The 23,187-nt window shown below is 42.3% G+C and overlaps 1 protein-coding gene and 1 long non-coding RNA gene across 10 annotated transcripts in view; one reads left to right on the forward strand and one right to left on the reverse strand.

Moving 5' to 3' along the window:
- FAT1 (FAT atypical cadherin 1) overlaps positions 1-3,307 on the reverse strand; it is a 116,521-nt gene extending 113,214 nt beyond the window's left edge. For 3 of the 8 annotated variants that reach the window (XM_068942705.1, XM_068942708.1, XM_068942709.1), the window contains exon 1: positions 3,049-3,220. In XM_068942705.1, coding sequence (XP_068798806.1) covers positions 3,049-3,108 — 60 coding nt within the window. In that variant the 5' untranslated portion in view covers positions 3,109-3,220. Of the gene's footprint in view, positions 1-939; positions 1,056-2,923 lie in introns of those variants that run through there. The other 5 variants (XM_068942704.1, XM_068942703.1, XR_011141043.1 and 2 more) reach the window with 4 other exon arrangements.
- A 108-nt stretch (positions 3,308-3,415) lies between these two features.
- The window catches only part of LOC104138320 (uncharacterized), a 45,754-nt gene continuing 25,982 nt past the window's right edge, over positions 3,416-23,187 (forward strand). The window contains exons 1-2 of one of the 2 annotated variants that reach the window (XR_011141045.1): positions 3,416-3,611; positions 17,932-18,075. This is a non-coding gene — a long non-coding RNA (uncharacterized lncRNA). The remainder of the gene's footprint in view (positions 3,612-17,931; positions 18,076-23,187) is intronic. The other variant, XR_011141044.1, reaches the window with a different exon arrangement.

Below are 23,187 nucleotides of genomic sequence, written 5' to 3' on the forward strand. Positions count from 1 at the left end.
TTTAGACAGGCAAATAGGAAACACATAACGTGCATAAAGCTTTTAGAGAAAGGCAGCGGAGATGATAAAACAATATAGGTATTTTTCCCATGCAACTGGAGTGACTCAGAATTGCAGAACAACTTGCATGCAACTAGCTTAAACTGTTTAAAAGGCTGATCTATTTATTAAAGCATCCCCCCCGCAAAAGGAAAGTTTATTTACCATGCCAGAGCATCGATAGTAAGATACGCTGTCATTACTACACACCAAGAGAGTAAGCAGCGCATCTTTCAAGTCAAACTTTGCTTTGTTTGAACTGCCATAAAGAAAAAAAGCAAAAGCCTGCTGGGATCTCGGCGAGAGTCACTGTCAAACACGGCGTCCTTTATCTCTCAGAGGAGCCCAGCGAGTAAGACAACGAGAGCCGCGCCGTTACGGCGCAAACAAAGACGGACAACCGCTCCGAGATACTTATTCACTGCGAACCTCTCCCGTCGCCTTACGCGGTGAGGTAAGTTTACAACGGCCCGTTAAGTACACCCGAAGACGGACACCTTGCCCTCAGGGGGAAACCACCTATCGCCACTCCTCCTCCTCCTCCTCCACATAACTAGCAGCCTGCTGGCTCGACCCCGGCCGGCTCCGCCACTCGGCGCCCGCCGAGGGCCCCAGCGCGGCGGGCCGCGCAGCAGGGGAGCGCGGCCCCGACCCCGGCAGCGCCCAGGGCAGCGGGGCCGCAGGGACCGCGTCGCCCGCGGCCACCCGGGCCCGGTGGGCTGGAGGGGGGGGAGAGGCGGGGAGCGCACGAAGGGGAGGGGGGACACAAGGGGCCGCGCCGCCCCCGCGGCCCCTCCCCCCCTCGCGCCCGGCCTCGCCGCAGCCTCCTGAGGGGGCTCGCGCCCGCCCTCCCGCCGGACCAAACTTCTCCCAACTCGCCCGGCCGCCCCGTCGCCTCACCTCGCGGCGCCTCACTGCCCGCCCGGCGGGGCCGCGGGCCGGGGCCAGCCCCGCATACCGCGCAGCGCGCCGCGCCGCGCCGCCGTCCCTTTCTTCCCTCGCCGCCGGGCCGGTCCGCGCCGGGCCGGGCCGGCCGCGCACCGCCCCCCGCCGCGGTGTCCCTCCGCCTCGGTATTCCTCCGCGGCGCTGGACGGCCACTGCTCCGGAACTCGTTTCTGCGGCGCTGCCCGCGGGTGCGGGGCGGGCGCTGCGCGGCGCGGCCCCGCCGCCGGGTCCCGTCCTGCCGGCCCAGCCCTCGGGCCGCCTCCGAGGGGAGCGCGAGGGTGGGGGCGGCTGCAGAAAACCTTCCTCCCCGTGGGGAAACCTCCGGCACGGCGCGTCGCGCCGGCTCCGCACCCCGAGGGGCGGCCCGGGAGCCGGAGCCCCCCCGCCGCCGCCCCCCGCGGAGGGGCCGCGGGTGGCGCTGTGGGCGGGCGGCTGTACGTCTAGTCAAGCCTTCCCTCGGAGGGGTTACTCGGGAACTTCAGAAAGCTGATGTCTCCGGGCGGCAGCCTGGCCGCTTGTGAATATCTTAAGAGGATCTCGAGGGATACCATCAAAATAATAATAATACAAAAAAAAATACAGAAACAAGTAATCCTCGCTCTCAGAGCACCAGACACCGGGGCAAATCCTGCGCCCCTGCTCGCACCGAGGATGGCAGGCGCTCCCCTGCCGCCAGCAGCCGAAACGCAGCAGAGCAGGACGGCGCTGCCTCCGCCGCCCGCGGGCCGGGCCGGGCCCGGTTGGACGCTCCGCGCTCTGCTGGCCGAGTCGGTGCCCCGCGGCTGGGCGAAGGGAGGCTTCCGCGGAAGACCGGGCTCCCCAGCCGCCGCGACCCTTTTAAAAACTATCGCTGCTCTCCCCCCCCCCCCCCGCCCCGGTACCGGGAAAGGCGGCTGAGGCGGCAGGAGCGGGCTGCACCGCCCCGCTCCGCTCCGCGGATTTTGCTCCGAGACCGCTGTGGAAGTCGTACGCCCTTCCCGCGAAGGGCAGCGCGATGTAGGAGCGCAGCTAAAGCGATCTCCGTTAAAGCTTTAACACTCCCCAAATACCCCTCGGAGGATTCCCCGGTCATTAATAAGTGATCGCGCTTAATAACGATCAAATGTTTGTCTGGGGAATCCCGGCTCAGCGGCCGCACGGCGAAACCCCGCTGCCGGGCGGGAGCCGGGCGCAGCGCCGCAGGGGACCGGCGGGCACGTTCACCGCGCATTAGCCCCGCCACGTATTTTATTAGCCACACAAAATGAATTAAGCCAGCTGCCAGGGAGCCCTTCCATACCCAAAGCCTTACGCACCCGCGCCCGGAGACCAGAAGGAACCGACCCGTTTTAGAAACAGCCAACTCTGATGCAGCAAGCGGCCACCTGGGGCCAAGCCCTGCACCGCGCCGGACCGCGCAGCGCTCCGCGCTCCCTCCCGCCCCGAGGCGCCCCGGCAGCCGCGGGCCCGGCGGCGGCGCAGCTCCGCGGCGGGCGGCCAGGGGGCGCCGCGGCACAGCGCACGGCACAGCGCACGGCACAGCGCACGGCACAGCGCACGGCACAGCGCACGGCACAGCGCACGGCACAGCGCACGGCACAGCGCACGGCACAGCGCACGGCACAGCGCACGGCCCGCCGCCGCCGGGCTCCGCGGCGGGAGCGAGCCGAGCCGAGCCGAGCCGAGGCAGCGCCGCCGGGCGGCCCGCCGCGCCGCACCGCGCCCCTCCGCCGGGTCTGAGTCCGCGTGGGTTTGCGGAAACTCGGTGTGCGCCCCCGCACGCACACGCGCTACAGACACAGGCGTACACTGCCCAGTTACGAACTGCAGTCCCTTCGCGCTGAAGCGAAAACAACCTGTTTCCGTTAACGCAACCACCTAGGGCAGGAAAACTCTCATTTGAATCATTTCTGTTTTAAATACGCTGCTGATAATAAACTCATTAAACAAAGAACTCACCAGACCAGCTGGACTCAACGCTCTTCTCCCAAATGTGCTCCAGCTCAGTTAATCCCCGCACACTTTTTGCCCCCCGGTTTTTTTCCTTTCGAGACGGAACGAGCAATGCCCCTGTGCCCACGCACCTCTAGAGCGTGAACTTCGCCGCGGCCCCGGCGCGCAGGAAGCGCGGCGCCCGTCCCCATCGCCACCGCGCTGCGTGTCGGCTCCGACCCATCCGCTGTTTTAAATTTGAAAGAGGGTGAAGGGGGGGGTGTACCGGAGGGAAAAAATTAAAAAAAAAAAAAGAGAGAGAGAAGAAGAAAGGAAGGGAAAGATCCAACACTCTTAAGACATGTCCAGGCAAAGAACGGGCAGAGTTGGGTACTTGCAGCAGCGCAGAGTGAGAGTGGGGAAGCTGCGACGGATCACTGATCCCCTCCCTCCAGCCCGCCCGCCTTCCCCCGCCTCCCCTCCCTCCCTCTCCTCTCTGTCTCTCCGTCTTCTCCTTTCGCACTCCGCCCGTCCCTCTCGGACTCTGCTCCCGGGAACACCACCCCTCCCTCTCCTCACCGCTGCAGCCGAGCGGAGCGGTGCGGAGCGGAGCGCGGCGGCCGCCCCTCGCCCCGGCCCCGCCGCTCGGGAGGCGGCCTGCGCACCGGCTCCCTGCGGCGCCACTGCCGCGCACCTGGGCTGGAGCCGCCTGCAGGTGAGGCGAGGCGAGGCGCGCCGCCCCCGGCCCGACCCGGCCCCGGCACCGGCCCCGGCCCCGGGCGACTCCGCGCGGCGCCCCCGAGCCGCGGCGCCGCTCGCTGCGGCCGCCCGAGCGCGGCCCCTCGGCGGGACGGCGCGGAGGGCTGCGCGCTCCCTCGTCCGGCTGCGGGCGCCCGCGGCGGCGCCGCCCGGCTCTTTCTCGGCGGGGCAAAGCCGTTCCCACGAACGGATGGCTCTAAGGGGGCTTAGCATGCGAATCTCCCGCTTTCCCCTCAGCCACATTAGGACTAGAGTCTTTTTCTTGTCTCCTTTTATTTTTTTCCCGCAGGGGAGCTGTACTTTTCAAGGAAGAACAAAGGGCTTCTCCCCCCCTCCCCACCTCAAAGCGAAACGGCGGCTCCTTCTCAGAAGTAGTAAAACACAGCCAAGCAACACATAACTTAAACTGTGATGCTCCCTCGTTCAAAGCAGCCCCCAGCCAGTCGCTCTTCCCTGAGAAAGGCCAAAAGACGGCATTGCTCAGGGGCAGTGATCAGCTGTAAGCAGGGGTCTGAACAGGAATGCTCCAGGTCCTGAATCACCAGGTCTGCCAAACTTTTGCCAGCTACTGCTGCAGCTTTAAAAGTTGCATACTTGGGAGAGATAGTATAACACTAAATTTGTAAAGCGCTCTGAGCTTCACAGAAGGCAGACTTTTTTTTTTTTTAATGGCTCCATTAACCCCTAAGGACCCTAAGCCTGTGGCCTTGCTCCAAAACCTGCACTGACTTCTGAAGAAACTAGATCATTACTTGCTATGAGATACACCTCTGAAATCCAGCAGCCAAGTGAATGTGCGGTACATTCTATGTTAGGAAGAGCAGATACACACTGCAGTGTGTAAATATATATATTTTTATATATATGCATACTAAGTACATTTCCAAAGAGTGCATAGAAGCCAATTCACCCTAGGAATGATCACTTTGGATGAAGCTATCTGGAAAACTTAATATCAAAATTTTCTGGCCTTGCAGATTTCCATAACAGACACAGCTGATTGATTTACTTAGCATCTCAGAGTTACTTTTTGAAGACTCTAAATGGAATTATACTGTTTAAGTCCTTATTTGAGTGTCACTGGGCCAAATTATCTTTCCTTCTGTGAAGAGCGCTTCACAGTGATCTTTATGAAGTAAACTGCATTGAAAATAGCATTCCAGGCAAGGGCTAGAAGGGGGGACACTTTAAAGGCATTATAGTTAAGGGCTAGAAACAAAAGTTAATCACACACCTATGCAGTACAGTTGCAAATATTTCATAGTTTCGGAGTATAAAATCAGGTATCTTTCAGATTCATGACAAAATTTTGGTTGATTTCTGAGTTAAGTAATGAAAGGACAGAGCAGTAGATTGTTTAGGCTTCTGTTTCAGGCTTTAATTCTCAATGCCTGGAGAAGTGCAATAGCACTTAAGGAATTTAGTTGCACTAACTTCCTGAAAGTGGGACAGGGAGCATCTCTGAAAAGTAACTGGTAAAGATAATTAAAATATAGGGGGCTTCTGATTTGGGATTCCTACTGTACACAATACTATGACAGTAGGTCCTTTACATGAGGAATAAAGGGATATGCCATCACTCTCCAACAGTGGGTAATGGTACTTAGCACTTCAGATAAAGCATTTGAGCCAAGATCTCTAAGCAAATGTGTTCATAAGTTTTCTGGATATATATCATTTAACCTTGAAAACCAGGTTTCTAGTGTCATGAATAATATTGACAAAGTCATTTTTGTAGCATCATTACTCAATATTCCATTTTCATTCTACATTTTCTCTGCTCTTTGAGTTTTGTTGTTGGAAATAATGTCAATAAAGCTATTACAATCATCGTTGACCGTCAAATTTAAAGATGAATACTCACAAGGTATCTTCTTGATGTGTTATCCTAAAGAAAGTGAGTATATTATGTTTCATTTTGCTAACCTGTAAGAAAGATACTAAAGAGAACATCTGAATTCACACTTAAGTGCCTAGTGAAAATGAAAGACCATATACTTTGTAAAAAGCTTCCAGTGTTATAAATACTGCAACAAAAATATGTTCTAGACAAGGTGCTCCCCATGATCTATTAATATATATTATTTCTTATAAAAGTACCTAAACGAAAACAAATTTTAGCTCAGCTATTAAAAAGTAGCTCTTTGGATTAGGTAGTTTTCTCTTAAGAGAAGCACAGATCCTTCAAATTTGGACTTACTTCCAAAAAACTAAAACAGAAATCCAATATCATCCAGAAAACAATTGCATTAGAGGACTCTTCTCATGAAAGTGTAAGACCATCAAATTCCCACATCATCATCATCATCATGATCATCATCATCTCTCTTTATGGCACTAAGGCACTAACACTCTTCTCACCTACCTAGCCTCATAGATCTCAACTCTTGTTTGCTATATATTTAACAAAGAAGGGAGCTGATAGATCAACTGGGTAAGTCAATAGTTACGAAGTAAATATGGAAGTCAAGTGTCCTCCTGAGGAATTTTCCTGCTACCAGCCCCTGATGGGGAGGGCTATCTCAAGTACTTTGGACTGATCTCCCAGCTACTATGTTTGGTAAGAGAAGCTACTCTCAAACTGTAAGGATCTCAGCTGCATAAAGCTTTAAAGATCACAATCAGCACTTTGAATTGCACTGGCTTAGAAGATGGCAAAGATAATTATGGTCTGGTCTCTAGGAGGGAGGAACAGTTGCAATTGCTACACCAAATGCAGCTGAAAAAAGGCACTCCTGAACACAATAGCAGCCTGTGACTCAGGGGCAGTCAAGGGCCCATAAATATTGAGCTTTTGTGGCAGAGGGCAAATACATCTTTTCAGTAATGGGGTCAGGCACAGTTTCAAGCAAGTTCTCAGTCAGTTACGTATGAACTGATCTGACATTGCTTTTACAGTAAGAATAAAATTCTCTACTGCACAAAAGGCTAGCACAAAACCTGTACACTAAATCTCATTTACACAGAGAGGAAAAGCCTGATTAGCAGAAGCTGTTCTCCAGCTATTCTCTCTTTTCTCATCTAGCCCCATTCTCTCATAACAGCACTTTGGGAAGAACTCCCAAGCATTTCAATTATTTGCAACTGCTGGGAAAAAAAAAAAACCACCTTGGTAATCATTCTCTCCTTGGCTTAGATGTATATTCCTTTACCATCCTATTTCTGTTTGTTTATTTTCTTGTAAATGCAGACCTGGAGGGGGGGAAAAAACCCTGTTTTTCCCTGTTGTTCTTTCTTACTCTTTGCAAATTTGAGTTTAATAGCACTGTCCAACTCCCTTTTAGAGGGAAAAAGGGGGCAATTTGTATAAGGTACATGTACAAAAGAGAGAGCTGTCATTTTTCTACCTAAGCCAAACTTTTGCAAGACCTCTAAAATCTTTAAGATTGCCTTTGAATGCACCTCTTCAGCTGGCAAGATTTGGGTAAGAATATTTGACTTTTCATAGTTTAATTATTTTTATTGACTTTCTTTTACCCTAGAGCTTTCTTACAGTGTAAAATACCATTGACGGTTTGACTAGGTACCCTTCCACAGGGCTTGTTAAGATTTTTAAAACAGCAATGTGAGAATAATAGTCATATATCAGTGTTGGTATAATGAAATGCTAAACAATTGCAGCCGCTTGGCAATGTGTCACATGCCCTGTGAAGCTAAAGAGGTTCTCAATCATTGGATTGAGCTACATGCTCATGAGCTACAGCTATCTGCGGATACTCATTCAATACACACATATGCAATAGCAAAGCAAACTTGAGGCAATTCTAGAGGGAAAAAATTAAAAAATACTTGAAATATTATTTAATGTTTCTAGGTACAACAGGACTTCAGGTACTAGTGGGGTGAGGATGCCCAAAGTATTTGGAAAACTATTTTCTGAGCTTTTAAACTGGCAGATACAGTTGGTCTGAAAAATGACTGACTCTCTTTCAAACAGCAGGAATGAGAACTATATATGCTAAACAATAATTAGCCAGGCAGCCTTGTATTAACAGCATTTTGAGCCTATAGACTGTGTATGTCAACTTTTGAAATTCATTTTCAAGTCACTTCAGAAAGGACACCCCGTTTCCACTTGCTACTTTTCCTCACCAATCTATTTCAGACTAAGAGCTGATCAAATAGATTAATTTAAGCCCATATAAAAATAAACAAAAAACACCACAAATGTCAAGTTTGCTTTTATGGCATTTATCCTCCTCTGTGCCATAATGGCAAACTGGAATGAAACTGCCTGCACAGTTAGGGACAGTACTGATATTTTGATTAAAGGTTTGGATTGAATTTAGGGTAATGGTTTAGTACTAGTGTATCCAAAAGCAAAGTGAAACATCACGCTTATCTTGAGTCTTCCCTAAGGTGGAAGGTATCTAGGTGGCCTCAAACTCAGCTAAAGCACTGCGCGTTTTTATATTTAGGCACTGATAATTCAAATCTAATTAGATCTAGGTATGAGGCTAGTACAAAAAAGGGAAAAGTGTTCATGTGAATTCAGTACTTTTTAGGGAACCAAAGCATAGGAAGAAGGTTGATCTGGGAAAAAATAAAGAGATTAGAGCCCAGCTGAGAGAGAGTGCTCAGAGAATTAAAAAGAGGGCTGGGGCTGACTAGGACAGAGACGGTGTCTTCCCTAGAAATGGACAGGTGGCTGTTGCTCCAGCTTAGCAGACAGCTGGCCTGCCCAGGGCAGTGGGTTGTGGGCTTGTGGCAGGGAAGAGGAAAACAACCTGTGGACCTGAGCTGCTGTCAGGGCAAACAAAGGCTGGAAGGGGGTTCACCTCTGAGGCGGCCTCAGGTGCCTCTTGTGCAGGCTTGCAAGCTGAAAACCCATGACGTGGGGTGGTCTTGGTGCTCTGGCCTTATGAAAAGAAGAAGAGGAAAAGCCAGAGTGACCTGCCCAAATGGCAGAGAATAAGACTGGTCCTCCAGTTAGGGGCAAAACTAAAGCTAGTCACAAAACCAAAGTTTTAGGAGCCCAGGTGACTTCAGTATTACCTAGGGCTGAAAGCAGAAAAAGAGGGCTGGTGTTAAAGTACTGTGTTCTGTTTTGTGGTAAGGTACTGGTCGTTCTGGTTCTAAAACTGGTCCTAAAGCTAGAATTAGGGTTTGAAGAACCGTGGAAAAAAGTAGAGCGCTCCAGTAACTGTGGTACTCATAAATGTCAGAAATAAAGTTGGTCATGAGCCTCAGATTTTCTTAATGTTCATGGGCTGGTAGTCTAGTTTTAATTAAGTCTAGCGTTAATGTTAGAACTTAATACTCCAAATGGATTAAAACTTCTTCAGGTCATAAAGAAAAAGGAAAGGTATTGATCTTTACTGGGACTAAGTCATTATGCGCTTTTTATTGTGGACTCTGGTCCTTTTATAAAGACTAGATTTAGAGTTACAACTTATATATCTGTAGCACTAAAATACATATAGTATATAAATCTAGAACATAATTTACTTCAGTGTACTGTAGGGTTCAAAGAACTTTTAATTGACTTGGTGTCTACAATGTCCTAAGCCTCATGTTTCTTTAAGCGTTCTTTAGGCATTCTTTAGGCTCACTCCTCTGGCTTTAGTTAATCTTGAGTTATGGTTAGGTTTAGGATTTGCAAATCCAAAGAGTCAAAAACCTAGATGACTTCAGCATTTTGAAAAGCTGATAGAGTTGGAAAGAACGCTGTTTTCCATCATGGGTAAGGCCCAATGTTTTATTCCATCGTATGGAATAGTAGACCTGGTCCTTCTGCTGTAACTAATCTCGAGTTACAGCTAGAGATTAGAGTTTTCAAAAATAAATAATTGAGAATCCAGTGTCTGTCTGTAAAGCTCATCAATATTTAGTCTCCTGTGTATGTAAAGAAGTACGTTCTCCTTTACTGTAGACTCTGAGCCCTTAGATTTCGGCAGGATAAAGATTCCTGGTCTGTGCTGATGGTTTGAAAGGGAACTTTCACTAATGTCAGGATTAATTTTTGAAGCTTTTTATATGAGTATCAAGCTTCTGGAGCCCAATATATTTGGGAATATTATTTAGTCCTGTGGAAGAGAGGAAGGAAAGAATCTCATGACTAGACATACTCATCCCTCATGAAATCTTACCTGCTGTAAACTGAGGTGCCTGACCCAGAAGGAGCATATACATTAACTGGCCCTTTCTTCATTTGTTTACACAACTTTCTTCTCTATTTTATTAATCGAAATCCCACTTAAGTCGAAGAAAAGAATCTGACTGAATTCAGCAGGTGACTACTGGATCTTGCAAGAGCAGTATACCTGACTAATAAACAGACGGTACTCATGGTGACAGCAAGTCCCCTTTTCCTTTTAGCTCTCTGGTTCAGTCACGATGTTCTAGCAAGGAAACGGGAGTCTCCACTTTAAGGAAAGTTTGCTGAAAGGACCAAAGCAGATACAGGATCTCAGGGAGGATGGAAAGAAAGTGGCTTCACCAGTACTAGTGAACAGCTTGTTACAACTCAAAATGTTACTCAGCCGTCTGAAACAAAACTAAGATGGGAAGCAAGGACTCCTCCTGCAAAGACATGGTGGATAGGGAAAGAATTGTTCATGAACTCTTTTTATTTCTTTTCTGTCTGACCTAGTCACTTTCAGCTTTCCCTGTTTAAGAAGCCAAGTCTTCTACTTTAAATGTTAATCAAATTTACTTTTTCTCTATTTAAAAGTAATTTGCCATCCTTTTGGGAAGCTCACTACAGGAGGAAGATCTTGGCTTATCCACTTATAACTCTATCTGATTTGAGTTTCCATCACAATGCTTTTCATGGAACTGTGCATGTTTGCGTTTCTTTTCTGGTATATTCAAAGGAATTGTGTTACCAAAAATAAACATTAAAAAGGAAGGATTAATATATATGTTCGGTGTAAAACTGATTTTTTCCCCTGTTCTGTGTTACTGAATATGGTTTGACAAATGGTCTTTTTTCCTACTTTTTCAGCACTTACAAACTTCTGCTTCTCTTTCATTATAAACAAGGAGAACATAGTCTCCTGCTTTCTCCTCTCCTTTTTTGCAAAATTCTGTATTCTAAATAATTAAATCATTAAAAGCCTCACAGAACATCTAAGGTTAATCTAATGCATCATCTTCCATAACAAAGCTATGTCTTATATTTAAGTTCTAGTCTCTGTACTATCCTTAGTACTGTGTACTATCTCTAGTACTGTTATGGCACATCAGATAGGGTTATTACTATGTAAATGAGCCAGATAATAAACACTGTAGAAGTGTTCATTTACACCAATATTGTATCACTCTGATGTGCTGAAGAAATCCTTCTTATAAATGGGGTCACATGAAGGTCAATGCCTGTAAAATAAAAGCATATATCAAAATAGAATCTAAGTAAGAATCAATATCAATATACCCCATTTTCACATCATGAACATATATAAATGTGTCAGTCACAAGAAACATATTGTGTTCTTTTCTGTTTGTAATTGCAACATCATTTTATGTTTACCTACAGTTAGCCATAGAGCATGCCTTTGGGCATGAATAGCCCTTAAAATAAAATTTTACTGTATTATTATTTTATATTGATACCCTTTATAAAGCTAGCATCTCAGAAAATGAAGCTGTATAATAAGACTAGTATGCCACCTAGGCTCACACCCGAACTGGTTTCTTTAACTTCAAAGACACTTACTTTTGCTTTAGTCCAAACTAAATAAAAAGACATACTTGTCAAGAAGATATTACACAGGGTATAAAAAAGAAGAAGGGGAAAGTAGACTGGTGAGATGTTCAACAGATGCTGCATGGGAGAGTAAGGGAAGTGTTTTCCCTTTCAGAAAAGATGCTACGGGGGCTTCAGGTATGCCATACGGTTAAGACATTCAGCTTACCATTGTACCAAGCTTTTTTTTTTTTTCATGTTTTATGCAGATTTTTCAATAAGCGAACCAGTGTAGTTAGATCCAGTTGTACCTTGAAAGCACAAAGTAGACAGTAATAATTGTTTGTGGACATTCATTTATCTATATATATCTTGAAAAGATAGAATTTTTAAGGTCTGTGAGTAAAATTTTAGCTACATTGTTCAAAGCTGCTGGGTCAAAACCCTACTAGGCTAATTCCGATATTCTGAATGAATCACAGCGCTGCCCAAACACTGGAATAAAGAATACTTCAGCATATATTTTAACTAACACAAACTGACTAATTAATACCCAAAGGAAAATGTATTTCAGTTAATTTGAGAGCAGTCTAGTAACAGAAAACGGTGAGGGAAAAAGTTGATGTAAATTTTACGTGTGGCATTTTCAAGGCATTGTATCAAATGAAAAGATTTTGAAGACAAATTATACCTAATCCTGCCTTTCTTTGGTTGCCATTTGATTTGTATTGTCTCTCTCCTCTCTCTTTTTTAACAGATTTTCAGGATATTTATGCTAATACTGTCTATCTCACAACTTTTCATGTGTACCATCCTATAGCTGTAATAGGAAACATGATCTGAGTACACGACTGAAAGCTGGTTTTGATGATAACTCCTGCGCTCTCAGATAAATTATTGACTTTCTTCTCTATTCAGTTTTCCTCTTCTATTTCTACTACTACTGTTCAAGAATGGGGTACTCCATTTGAACTTTTGCTAAAAATCCATCCCAGGTCAGCAGAATATCTTATCTAGTGTTTCCTCGATATAAATAGGAAGCCTTTCTGTTTCAGGAGGTCTTGCTTTTGAAACTTTCCTTCCACAAATGCAGTGAATCTCAATTTTTTAACCATTTATATGTTGCAAAGCCCCTCAGTCCCTCTTACAGAATTTGATATTATCAAGGCACTATGTCAAATGAAACAATTTTAAGGAAAGAGTGTGCTGAGATAACACTTTTACACTAGCATTTTTAATTTATGGCCCAAAGAAAAGCAGATAATATAAATGCAAAAATTTATCTCCCCTACTTTCCTGTCAGGCCTGAGGTATAGCAAGGAATCACAAGCAATTGAGTGATTGTATCTCATGAATTCACTACCATAACTCTCTCATAGTCCATTGCAAAATAAAAGTAAAATGCAAACTAAAAAAGACTTACTACTTTCACAGAAATGGAATAAGTATGTATTTTCAGTCAGTAACTGTGCCTGAGCTGGCAGGAGATGTTTTTAACTCTGGCTATCTCCTTATTTCATTACTGGTGGGAGGAGAAAGTATGTTATGTGAAACCTTACATATTGCTGTATACAAGTCTTCTCATCCCTGCTCTTTCTTTGAATTTAAACAGGCAAAGAAGCTGTTCAGCTAAAGGCTTAGGCACTATGATGACAAGGACTCTGAAAGTATCTAACTGAATAAATAAAAGTACCTATCAAAATGTTTTTGATTGATTAAGTTTTTCTGGCCTTCTTTCTGATGAAAACAGATATTTTGAATCAGGTAAACTCATCTAAAAAAGATTCTGTGCAATTAAATTACAGTGGCTATAACAGCACTACTTCATTGTGTTATTTTAACTGCAAAGCATCTGTAAAATGCGCCACGGCGATTTGATCCTTTTTTAATATTTGGTAACATTGAATGTTCCTTTCAGTTCTGACTGAAATATTTTTCTAGAATGTCTTCACACACAATGGACTGTATTTCTTCTTTTATATTTTCTCTAGTTGTGTTCTAATTGCAAAAATCACTGCACTGAAGAATAAAAGCTCTGACCATGAAAGAGTTTTCTACATGTTGATGGAATATCAAATATAAAAGTTAAATTGCCTGTATCTTACCAAGCATCCTAAGGTACTTTAGAGTTTAGTGGAAATAAATAATTGCAGAGTGAAAATGCTATCTGAGATGATGGATGCTCAGGGGAGTTGAGAAAGTATTTTTCACTGCCTGGTCACTGGCTTGAAGTTGAGAGTGAACGTAGTTACCTTCTGATAGCTCATAGCGGACTGCATGAATTTTTTTTGTGGATTAATCTAGTTCTGTGCAGATCTGTGTTTAGGCTGGAGAAAAGGTCATTAAAACCACATAAAGTTTCAAAAGAGGAAAAGGGATACTTCTAGACAGTCTTATCATAAGACTAACATTTTAGCTGAAAACACAAATAAGAAGTGGGCAACAGCAATATAGCGAAGCCTGTATCGTCATGTCTGCATATTTGCTCTGTGGATCAGGGACTCCAGTTTCTCAGACTATTTACAGATTACTGCAAGCAGTAATTATTTATTTTAAAAGACACCTGTTTAAAACTTAAGGAGAAAATCTGTAACTGCTATTGAACAAAACTGCTTCCATAAGCAAAATTCAGTGTAAGAAACTGTTGCTGAATTGGACCCTAAGCAAATAATTCAAGATCCAAAAAATATTTATTAACATCTTTAACTGAAGAAAAGTATAGACTGATTTGTGATGAAAGTAAATGCAGAAAAAATTTGTAACTCATTCCCATAAAAACTTTCATGATTTATTTCTTAAGAGGACACCTTTCAGTTTTCCATTTATGAACTGTGCAGTTATTTAAAAGGAACATAGTTAGCCAGTGACTGATTTTTTTATAACTTTTTTTTTCCCTTTCGTTAAAATCTTGAAATATTTCTTAAAGCTAGCTTGTGTAACACGATCTATTCTAAGTGAGAACACGATCTATTCTAAGTGAGACATCCATAGTTTATTATGTGTTCATTTCATTCTGCTATTAAACAAACATTTTGTTTAGATTCTTTCATTAGTCAATATATTTTCTAAAACAGGCTCAAAAGTAGAAACACACACACAAGCATGCTTCCACTTACAATAGGTCTGTGAGGAATGCAGTTTTTGCAGAAAGCTTGCTTTGTGTGTGTGTGTGTGTGTGTGTGTGTGTCTGTGTACAGAAACTACAGAAAACTTTAGAATCTGCTTTCCTCACCTTTCTTGGAAATGGGCTTGTTTTTTTGGCCAAATCCATAACATACGTTTCTGTTTCCTCTCCTGTTAATTTTTCCTCTTCATAGCTGTTGTGTACTTCAGAGTCTTTAATATGTTTCTCTTTATAATATCCCTTTGTGGTTAGATGGTTTTGGTATATTCATTTTATACCTGAGGAAAAGAAACACAAAGGAGAACTTTTGTTAACAAGTCCCAAGTCCCATTTTTAAATGACTTTGATTCCTAGATGCCAAAATCTCACTGAGTGCTATTGGTATTCAAGCACCTAAGGGACATATTTTAAAATATTAGTTGTGAAATACTGAGGCATCAAAAATAGGTCCATAAGGCAAGAACAAAAATAATTAAAATTTTATATGAGACAACATCAAACCAACTGCATCTGGCTATATTTTCATTAGCGATTACTGCTGGTGCTATTCCTGAGCCTGAACAGTGGAAACTGTGGTGACTGTATCTACTGTTAAAGTGCTAAATGGCTGCAAATCAAGATTTTTACTCTCAAGCCTTGGAAAAGCATAGAACCATCATTTAGTAAGCTGATGTGCTTTTGCAGTGTAATAAAATACTGACAGTTTATGGTTTGGAGGCTAAAGACTTAAAGGGCAACATCATTCAAAGAACTGAAGAGTGGACAGCAAAGAGCAACTCCCACGATCTGATTGAGGGCCTCTACCTCAAGATATGGCTACTCAAAACTTATTCAATAGTAATCCCTATGGGACTTTACAGATCCTGTGAACATTGTCCTGAAATAGGAATATTTACATGAAGAAAGCTTTCAAGATTGCAGGCTGATAAAGTTTAGCTCTAGAGTAAAAGATCAGTTAAGAGTTAGTAGATTAAGTGCTACTGAGACTAATGTAGGGAAATATCAAGTACCATTTATGACTGACCTTAAAAAGGAAATATGCAAAGGTAGCAGCTAAACTGGGCTACCTCAGCAAGCAAGCACAATTTCCTGGAGATTACCTTCTAGCACGCTACAATCTAAGATTTTAAGAAAGGAGGTCTAAAGGTAATTTGTGTGACAGAAAATGTGATTAAATTTTCATTGGTGCTTTCAGAAGTGTCACAGGAAGTTAAGCATCTACCTCTTTCAGAAAGTTAATGCAAATGGTAAGTTGCCACCAAACTTACCTATCCACATCTGTAAATGCAACTAGGCCTGAAATACATTTACAGATTGCACAGCTAATATTCAAAATATTAGCCTGAAATAGTTCAGTGGTGTTTGTCTGAGTCTGGAGACAGCCTAAAATTACAGCTTTTCGGGGATGTTAACTACTGGTCAAACAGTAGAATAATGAAGAGAGATAACACTTTTGTGCGTAACTGTGAAGTTTACTTTAATTGATGGAACTTTTGTTGAATACCAGAACACCGCTTCTAGCTGAAAGAAGGGCCCAAGACAAAGTGTTGGATGAGTGCCCGGGAGAAGTATTTCTATGTGCTTTCCACATATTTATGTTCTTCCCTAGGCATCTCTGTTGTCCGTTGTTAGAACCCAGGACAGTGGGCTAGATGGATCAATTATGACCATTCTTATATTCTTGTTTTAGGAACTTAGATAGAAAGAGATTGTTTTTAAGACAGATACCCCCAATACTAACTGCCTTCCCAAGCACACCCCTACATCTGCAAAGCAAGAGCTGCCATGAAGAGATTTTCTGTAATCATATTCCATGTAATGAGAACCACTTGGACCAATATGCCCCTTTCTTGATATTAAAAAGATGGGCTAGCAGTAAAGCTGTGATGTTTTAAGTTTTCCAGCAAAAAAACAGAGATTACTTGAATAGCCAGTTATTGTTTATTTTACATTCATGTTGAGCACCCATGTCCTTTAAATGGCCTTGACAATCCTAACCCATAAACTAGGTCCACAGAAAGAAATGTATATGGCCTTCTGAATGAACTTATTTACCTTAATTTTATATAAATTACATAAGGAATAAATTAGTGCAAAATCTGTTGTTTAGTTTCAATCTCTTCATGTATTGTATTAACTCAGTGTGAACTTCTACAGTCATACGTCACGTGACATTCTATTATTCTTTGCTGGCATAAAAATAAAAGATAGAACATTTAGAAATATATTACAATACATCAAAAGGAACAAGCAACTTTGATCCTCACATCTAATTAATTGCACGTTGGATAGATTTAGCTCATAGAGATGTGGGATAGTTACTCTGCTGTAAATAATTAATAACAACGTATGAACAGTTGCTTGTTTTTTCATCATTCCTTCAAAATGCAAAAACACGAACACCTACAGTTCAAGCATCAGGGAAAAGGTATGACCTCTTCCTCGTTATTTCTTTATGCTAGGTATGGTCTGAGAAATACTAATCTTCCAAGGGCTTTTCAGTAATTCAGCTCATAAGCAGGTAGAACATGTATGCACTTTCCTGGGCATCATTTGTAAGTCAACACAGACACTCTCATACAGATCTGTTAAACAGGAGGAGCTATGATTTATAATACCTAGTATAGCAAGATCCATTTACTATGCTTTATATCTCTACAGCAATAGATGCATATTGCAGGTTCTCTTGGGATATGTGAAAACCTTGGGGACAAACATAATCTGATTTAGAATCATGAGGTACATCACTGGCTTCTTTGATCTAGGTATAAAAGGAAGCATAAGATAAACTACTTTTCTAATGAAAATGTTCATGTTACCACCAAATATGCTCCAGCTCCTTTCACTGAGCCTAAAATGCAGTGGTTTAAAACTAAAATTTTAAAGATATCTTTCACGTTATGGTCTGTGATATTTACAGTATTATGCATGCATAATAAACAACCACTTTTTTCAATTACTCTTTGACAAAATCCTGCCAAGTGGCATACAAATGAATCATCATGAGTAAAATTCTACCCTCAGTTACACAGCAGTAAGTCACATTGATTTTGGAGAGTATGAGTTCCCAGTGAATGAATTGCTATAAATATCTGCTGACTTCTGCTCTGAGCATATGTGCGTACAGATCAGCGTCTTTAGTATCTCGGGACATTCCGCAGTTTCTCTGGGATGGCAGAAATTGAGAAAGTGAAAGGTGCCCATTTTCCCAGCAGGGATCAAAGCAGAAAAATAGTATAACTGAGATAAACTTTTCAGTCAGGCTCCCTCCGCAGTGCAATTCCCACTTAAACATCTTTCTGGGAGCAGCATCTCCTCCCTCTCCACGCTTTACTGTTGCTACACCAGTGGCTAGAAGTAGGAGGTGCAGTGAAAGGTGAAACCAAAATGTTTTGATGCTGGGGGCTTTGATCCTTCCGGCTCTTTTAGGATCTCTTGTATCTGAAGCCCTCAATCAAGTTCTGAGAAACTTCTGGGAGGAAGGACAGTCTTAAAGAGTTTTTCATTCCTTTTTTGTTTCTGCAGATTTTCCCACAGAAGGGCGTATTCAGATTCCTAAAGAAGGCTTTGAAAGGGATCCAAAGAAGCAATCACATGCATGTGCAACTATTTTTTCACCAGGCAAGAATATATGGAATGTGAATGAAGCTTCAGCATAGCTCTGCAAGTGTGAGTATCCATTGAAACTGTGCAGGCAAATTCCAGTAAGTTCTAGGTAACTTAATGTGCATATAGCCATTGAGTTACTAAGTTTGTATAACTGAAAGTAGGAAAACCTGTCTGCATTGAGTTGTTAATATAAAGTTTAACTAGAAGGAAGGTCTTCAAGGGTGAGAAGTGGCATTGAACAATGTAGACTTCACAGTGTCTGAAGAAGAACAAGAAAATGATTCTACAAGGTGTAGGATTTCTGAAGAGAAAAATGAGCGTTGGTCATGCTTTTTTTGTACAAATGAAGCCCTTTTATCTATAGGTCAGCCCTAAATGGGAGTAAATATTTTCCAAAAAATAGATATTATATCCTTTCTCCTCAGGGAAGAAGGTGTAATTGAAATCCATGTAATTTGTTAAGTCTTCAAAATGTAAATTAGTTGAAACATAGCTGCCTTTCTGATTTTCACATTCAAAATAGCTAGCATAGATGGAATAGCATTTGCTCTGCATTATTCTCTGTCATTTTTTATTCATTATCCTCCTGTTTAAAAAGTTCAAAGTCATCCAGCCAGACAACAAACACGGGACCGTGTGACCCAAGTGCCTACTGCAAATAATACGGGGGGATTGACCAAAGGCAATAGCTTGCAAACAGCATACTGCTTTTCCCAACAGTTTTCAGGCTATAGATCTGTGGACTGTACCTATGAGTAAGGGATACAATCACAGCAGTTAGGATTGATTATTGAATAACACAGAAGCAAAACCAAGATACATTCACTGGAGACATCATTTGCTACGGAAAATACAACCTTGTGTAACAATTATTTACTGCTTGCACAGTGGTTTTAAGATAAAGAGACCTCCAAGTTACCAAAGGTTATTTTTAAATGTCTTGATCATATTTCCATCCTTATTTTCTAGGAACGCCCTATAAGCCTTTGAGGATCTATAATTGTTTGAGGACCTATGCAGAACGGCAGTAATCTTTATGAAAAATTTGAGCAATTACTGGTCCTCATTGAATTTTATTTTTGAATTTGAGCCACCAAGCTCTACAGAAAATATATGGCTAGACAGAAAAGAAAAAATGGCTCAGTTACAAAAGCATGTCCTCTGCTTTTATGTCTCTTTTTCTAAAGGAAATATATGCACTGAATATTTAGCAAAGCAGATTACAGTTACTGTTGTTTGAAGGATGTTTACTGGATGTCATTTGTAGGGCTGCAAGTAAAGCATGACCCATGCCTGTTTGCTTGACTTTTCTCAGTTTACAGTGACCCAGCATTTTCAGATTTGTTGTATCTTTATTTAAACTTTGTTCCTCTGCGAGGAGCTGTGGCTTCTGTATTTCTCAGCATCACTGTGCCCTGTGGGTGACATTTCCCTCTAATCCTTAAAATGCTGTATTTCAGATGTTATATGACACCTCCAAAGAGTGGCTTGCTAAGGACAATATAGCTGTATTTTCCTGAAGGAACTGAAACTATGTCAGGCTGAGATTCACCCTGTAGATATTTAAGCACAGTATGATGTTATACAAATTGAAAACAAAGGGTGAAATCTTGTCTGCTCTTGAAGTCAGTGAGAAAAACAACCTGAATACTCACTACGCCTGCACACCCCTTGTGCTGAAGGCAAGGTTTCTACTGTGCCGTCACGGGGGGTAAAAGTGCTTTCCAAGAGGAGTAACAGACTAACAATTTGGCCCTTGCTTTGTAGCTCAGGCACATAACATGAGCAGTTAGAAGGCTGTATACCTTATCATGGTCTGATCTTGTTTACAGAAGGTTGGCTGAAGGCTTTTTGTTTGTTTTTTTTTTCTAGTTACAGCTGACTTTAGATGTCCTTTTCTAGTTTTTTATTAGGTTCAGATGTTTAAACTGTGTGGGACAATCTGGCTTTACATTACAGAATTTCTTGTCTTTTTTTTAAATGGAAATTTTATACAATCTGTGTATCCTCTGGGGCTGTTCCATGTTCCGTTCTTTTTGTCTGCATTATTTCCAGTGTTCAAGAGCCCACACATTTGCTACTGTGATCTAGATTAGACTGCATTGCGTAAGCAAGGGATCGGTATGTACTAGCCGCACTTCAGAGATAGTGTCTGCAATTTGCAATGTGTCTAGATGGGAACCTGCTGTCCTGTGTCCATAACTGGCTGAGAAATTTTGCTGATTAGAAGAGACAGAACACAGAACTATAAGAAAATTGGAGAAGCACATCTTAATGGTACCTGATGTTCTTCAGCATCTAAGTCACTTCAAAAGCCAGGGAGATTCTGAAGGGGCATGTTTTCCAATGCTACGATGTGTGAGAAGTTGCCCGAGTCTGATCTTTCCATACTTGGATGAATACTCACTCACTCTCCTGTGTTCTTTGTCCCTCTTTGAAAGACACAGCTCAATCTTTCTTTAGTCTTCTATATTTTTCAGCATAGTTCCACTATTTCTCTGCTGAAATCAAGCCATACTATTCTTCATGGAACAGTGAATGACCGAGTTTGCTGAATTTAGTTATATCTCCTCATCTTCTGGTAGATATTTGGTCTTCAGAAGTGCTTTATCCGTATCTTTTACTACATATATACCCATTTGTATATATGTAAATATAGATATAGTCTTAGATATAAAAAAATGTATATTTCTTTATGTTCAGAAAGTGGACACTGGTGAAATTCCTTACAATAAATAGAGCGCATGATGATGGAAAGGTGTAAGGCATGTTCTTTTCATTTCCATAGAGACTGAGACTTTTTTAAAACTTGAGCACAAGTACTGTGATATAAGGGAAGCAATTCAAGAATATAAGTCTGTGCTTTGTGGGAACATTGACTACAGAAGAAACTAGCAAAGACTAAGAGGTCCAGGAGTTCTTGTAAGTTCGATTAACCTGTCAGTGTGGTTGCAGGGATTAGCAGCTGGTTAATTGCTGGTCAGGAGTAAAATGGCAGATACCTCCTTTTTCATCTGATGCTTTCCCTGCGGTAGAATACAGAACATTAATTTTCTTCCTCCTTTTCTTAGCTAATTCTTAAGTTTTCAAAAACACTGCTACAGATCTGAAAGTCCATACCATTTTGTTTTCCTTTATCTAAATATTCCACTGTTAATACTTGCTCCCTTTTTTAAGGGAGTAGATTTTAAGAATACTTACTCTCTTCTGCATCTTACTCTTAAAAACTGCTCTTTCTCACTACAAAGCACTGTGATATACTGAAGAAAAAGGCATTGTAAAATTTTCTTTGTTGTTTTCCGTAGGTATCTTTGGCCATCAAAATGTAATCTTCCATTTGTCCCTGTCAAAAACAGTGCCCTGAGTATGTAATACCACAGAATGAAAGAATGCCCTTACAAATGCTTTTAGACACTACTCTGGATCATCGTTTCACAGGAGCCTTTTAATACAGTTATAAAGTTGTATCTTCCAGATAGCGAGGAAAGACATAATTTGTTTGATGGTGATAGCACTGTTAAAAGCCTTTTAGAAACAGCAGAAAGGTTTTTAAACATTTCTTTTGTTTTGAGCAGCATCACCAAGCAAAATAGTGCTGAATTTGTAGATGGCAAATGTTTTGTACTGGGCTTGTCCCTCACATCTCAACATTTTCCTGTTCAGTGTGAGGAGGAATTGATATAATACAGTGATTTTACATGTTAGTAATATGAATAATAAGCATCATATGCAAAGTTTTCAGACCTCTATTTCTGTCTCAACAGATCTTAATCCTTTCTTTTCCCTTCTCCTTTCCCTTCCACGTCTGTTTTCATCATTTTAGCTTACGCATATAATTTGTATTTGAAGATAGCAATGAAAGTGAGGTCATTCTTGGTTCACATCTTCATTTCCCCCACTAGCTTTTCATGTAGTTGTACATTATTAAGCCTCTCCTCATTAAGTCTTTTTCCAATCTAACATATTCTGCTCATGCTGATTCTAGATGAGGCCTAAACAGTGTCTTGCATAATGGGGTCATTATCTTCCAAGGTTTAAACTTTAAGTTAATTCTCAACCTGTAACAATATTTAATGCTGAAACATAGGTGAATAGATAAAGAGATAGAGAGTTGGGCAGATAGCCAAACTAAAGATATTAAAAACATAGATGATGGGAAAAGGAATAGGAAAGATTAAAAAAAGGAACACCCACACTACAAGTGTAAATCAAGACAACTTCAAGGTAATGCAATTCCACTGATGCTCACTTATAACAGGTGAGGATCTGGACCTATGACCATCAACCCTATGTGCAGTGATATCTCATAACATTACTTGAATTGAGGCCCACTGCGTATTTAACCAGTTTAGTTTACTGTGATCCTTGATAGTGAAGAGCTATATTATACCATATGATCCAGAACACCAGAAGTGACATTCCCAACAGTTGCCATTGCTCTCTCCACTGATTTAGAGCAGGATATTTTTACACCATGTCATGCAGTGCTATATCAACGATTCCTCAGTCAGCTTATTTATGCAAAGAGCACAGCCCAGAGCCAGGATAAGATGCTGCCCGATGGACCGGAAGGTGTGTAGCAGAATTAGCACACCACTGTGTTTGGCCTGACTCCTCCTACCAATCAGTGGGTCTGGTGGGAGCGTTGATGAGCCACATTCATAGCTTTACTTCAAGTTATCTCAAAGGAATTTTGATAGAATGCAGCACGGTATTTTTTGTCCTTCTCTTGTCCTATTTACAGGGCTAAGTATCTAGGGTACAACATCACTCTGATGCAGCTACACTGCTTCTAGTTTTGGAGCTACTTTAGTTAGCACTAGCTAGGTATCCCTGAGCAACATGGCATGGATAAGCATAGATATGCTCCTAAGTTGTAGATCTTCCCTCACTGGTTAACAGTGGTTAAAGGTTCTCATGCCAGCTGGATACTCTTACAGAGATTTTTTGGTTTTCAATTCCAATTTATTTCAGTCATTCACTTCATAGTGCACAACCACAAACTGTTGTGTTTTAATTACTGAAGGGACAGTGAATTGTGGTGGGAGTGTGTGAATGTCTAACTTCACCACTGAAGAAAAGAATGTACTGTCTACAGAAGAACTCTTGAATTCACAAATTTCCTGAATGTCCTGAGTGATTTTATCCCCTTTTATTGAAGCATTTGAACTT

This window comes from Struthio camelus, chromosome 4 (genome assembly GCF_040807025.1).
Source record: "Struthio camelus isolate bStrCam1 chromosome 4, bStrCam1.hap1, whole genome shotgun sequence".
Lineage (NCBI taxonomy): Eukaryota > Metazoa > Chordata > Aves > Struthioniformes > Struthionidae > Struthio > Struthio camelus.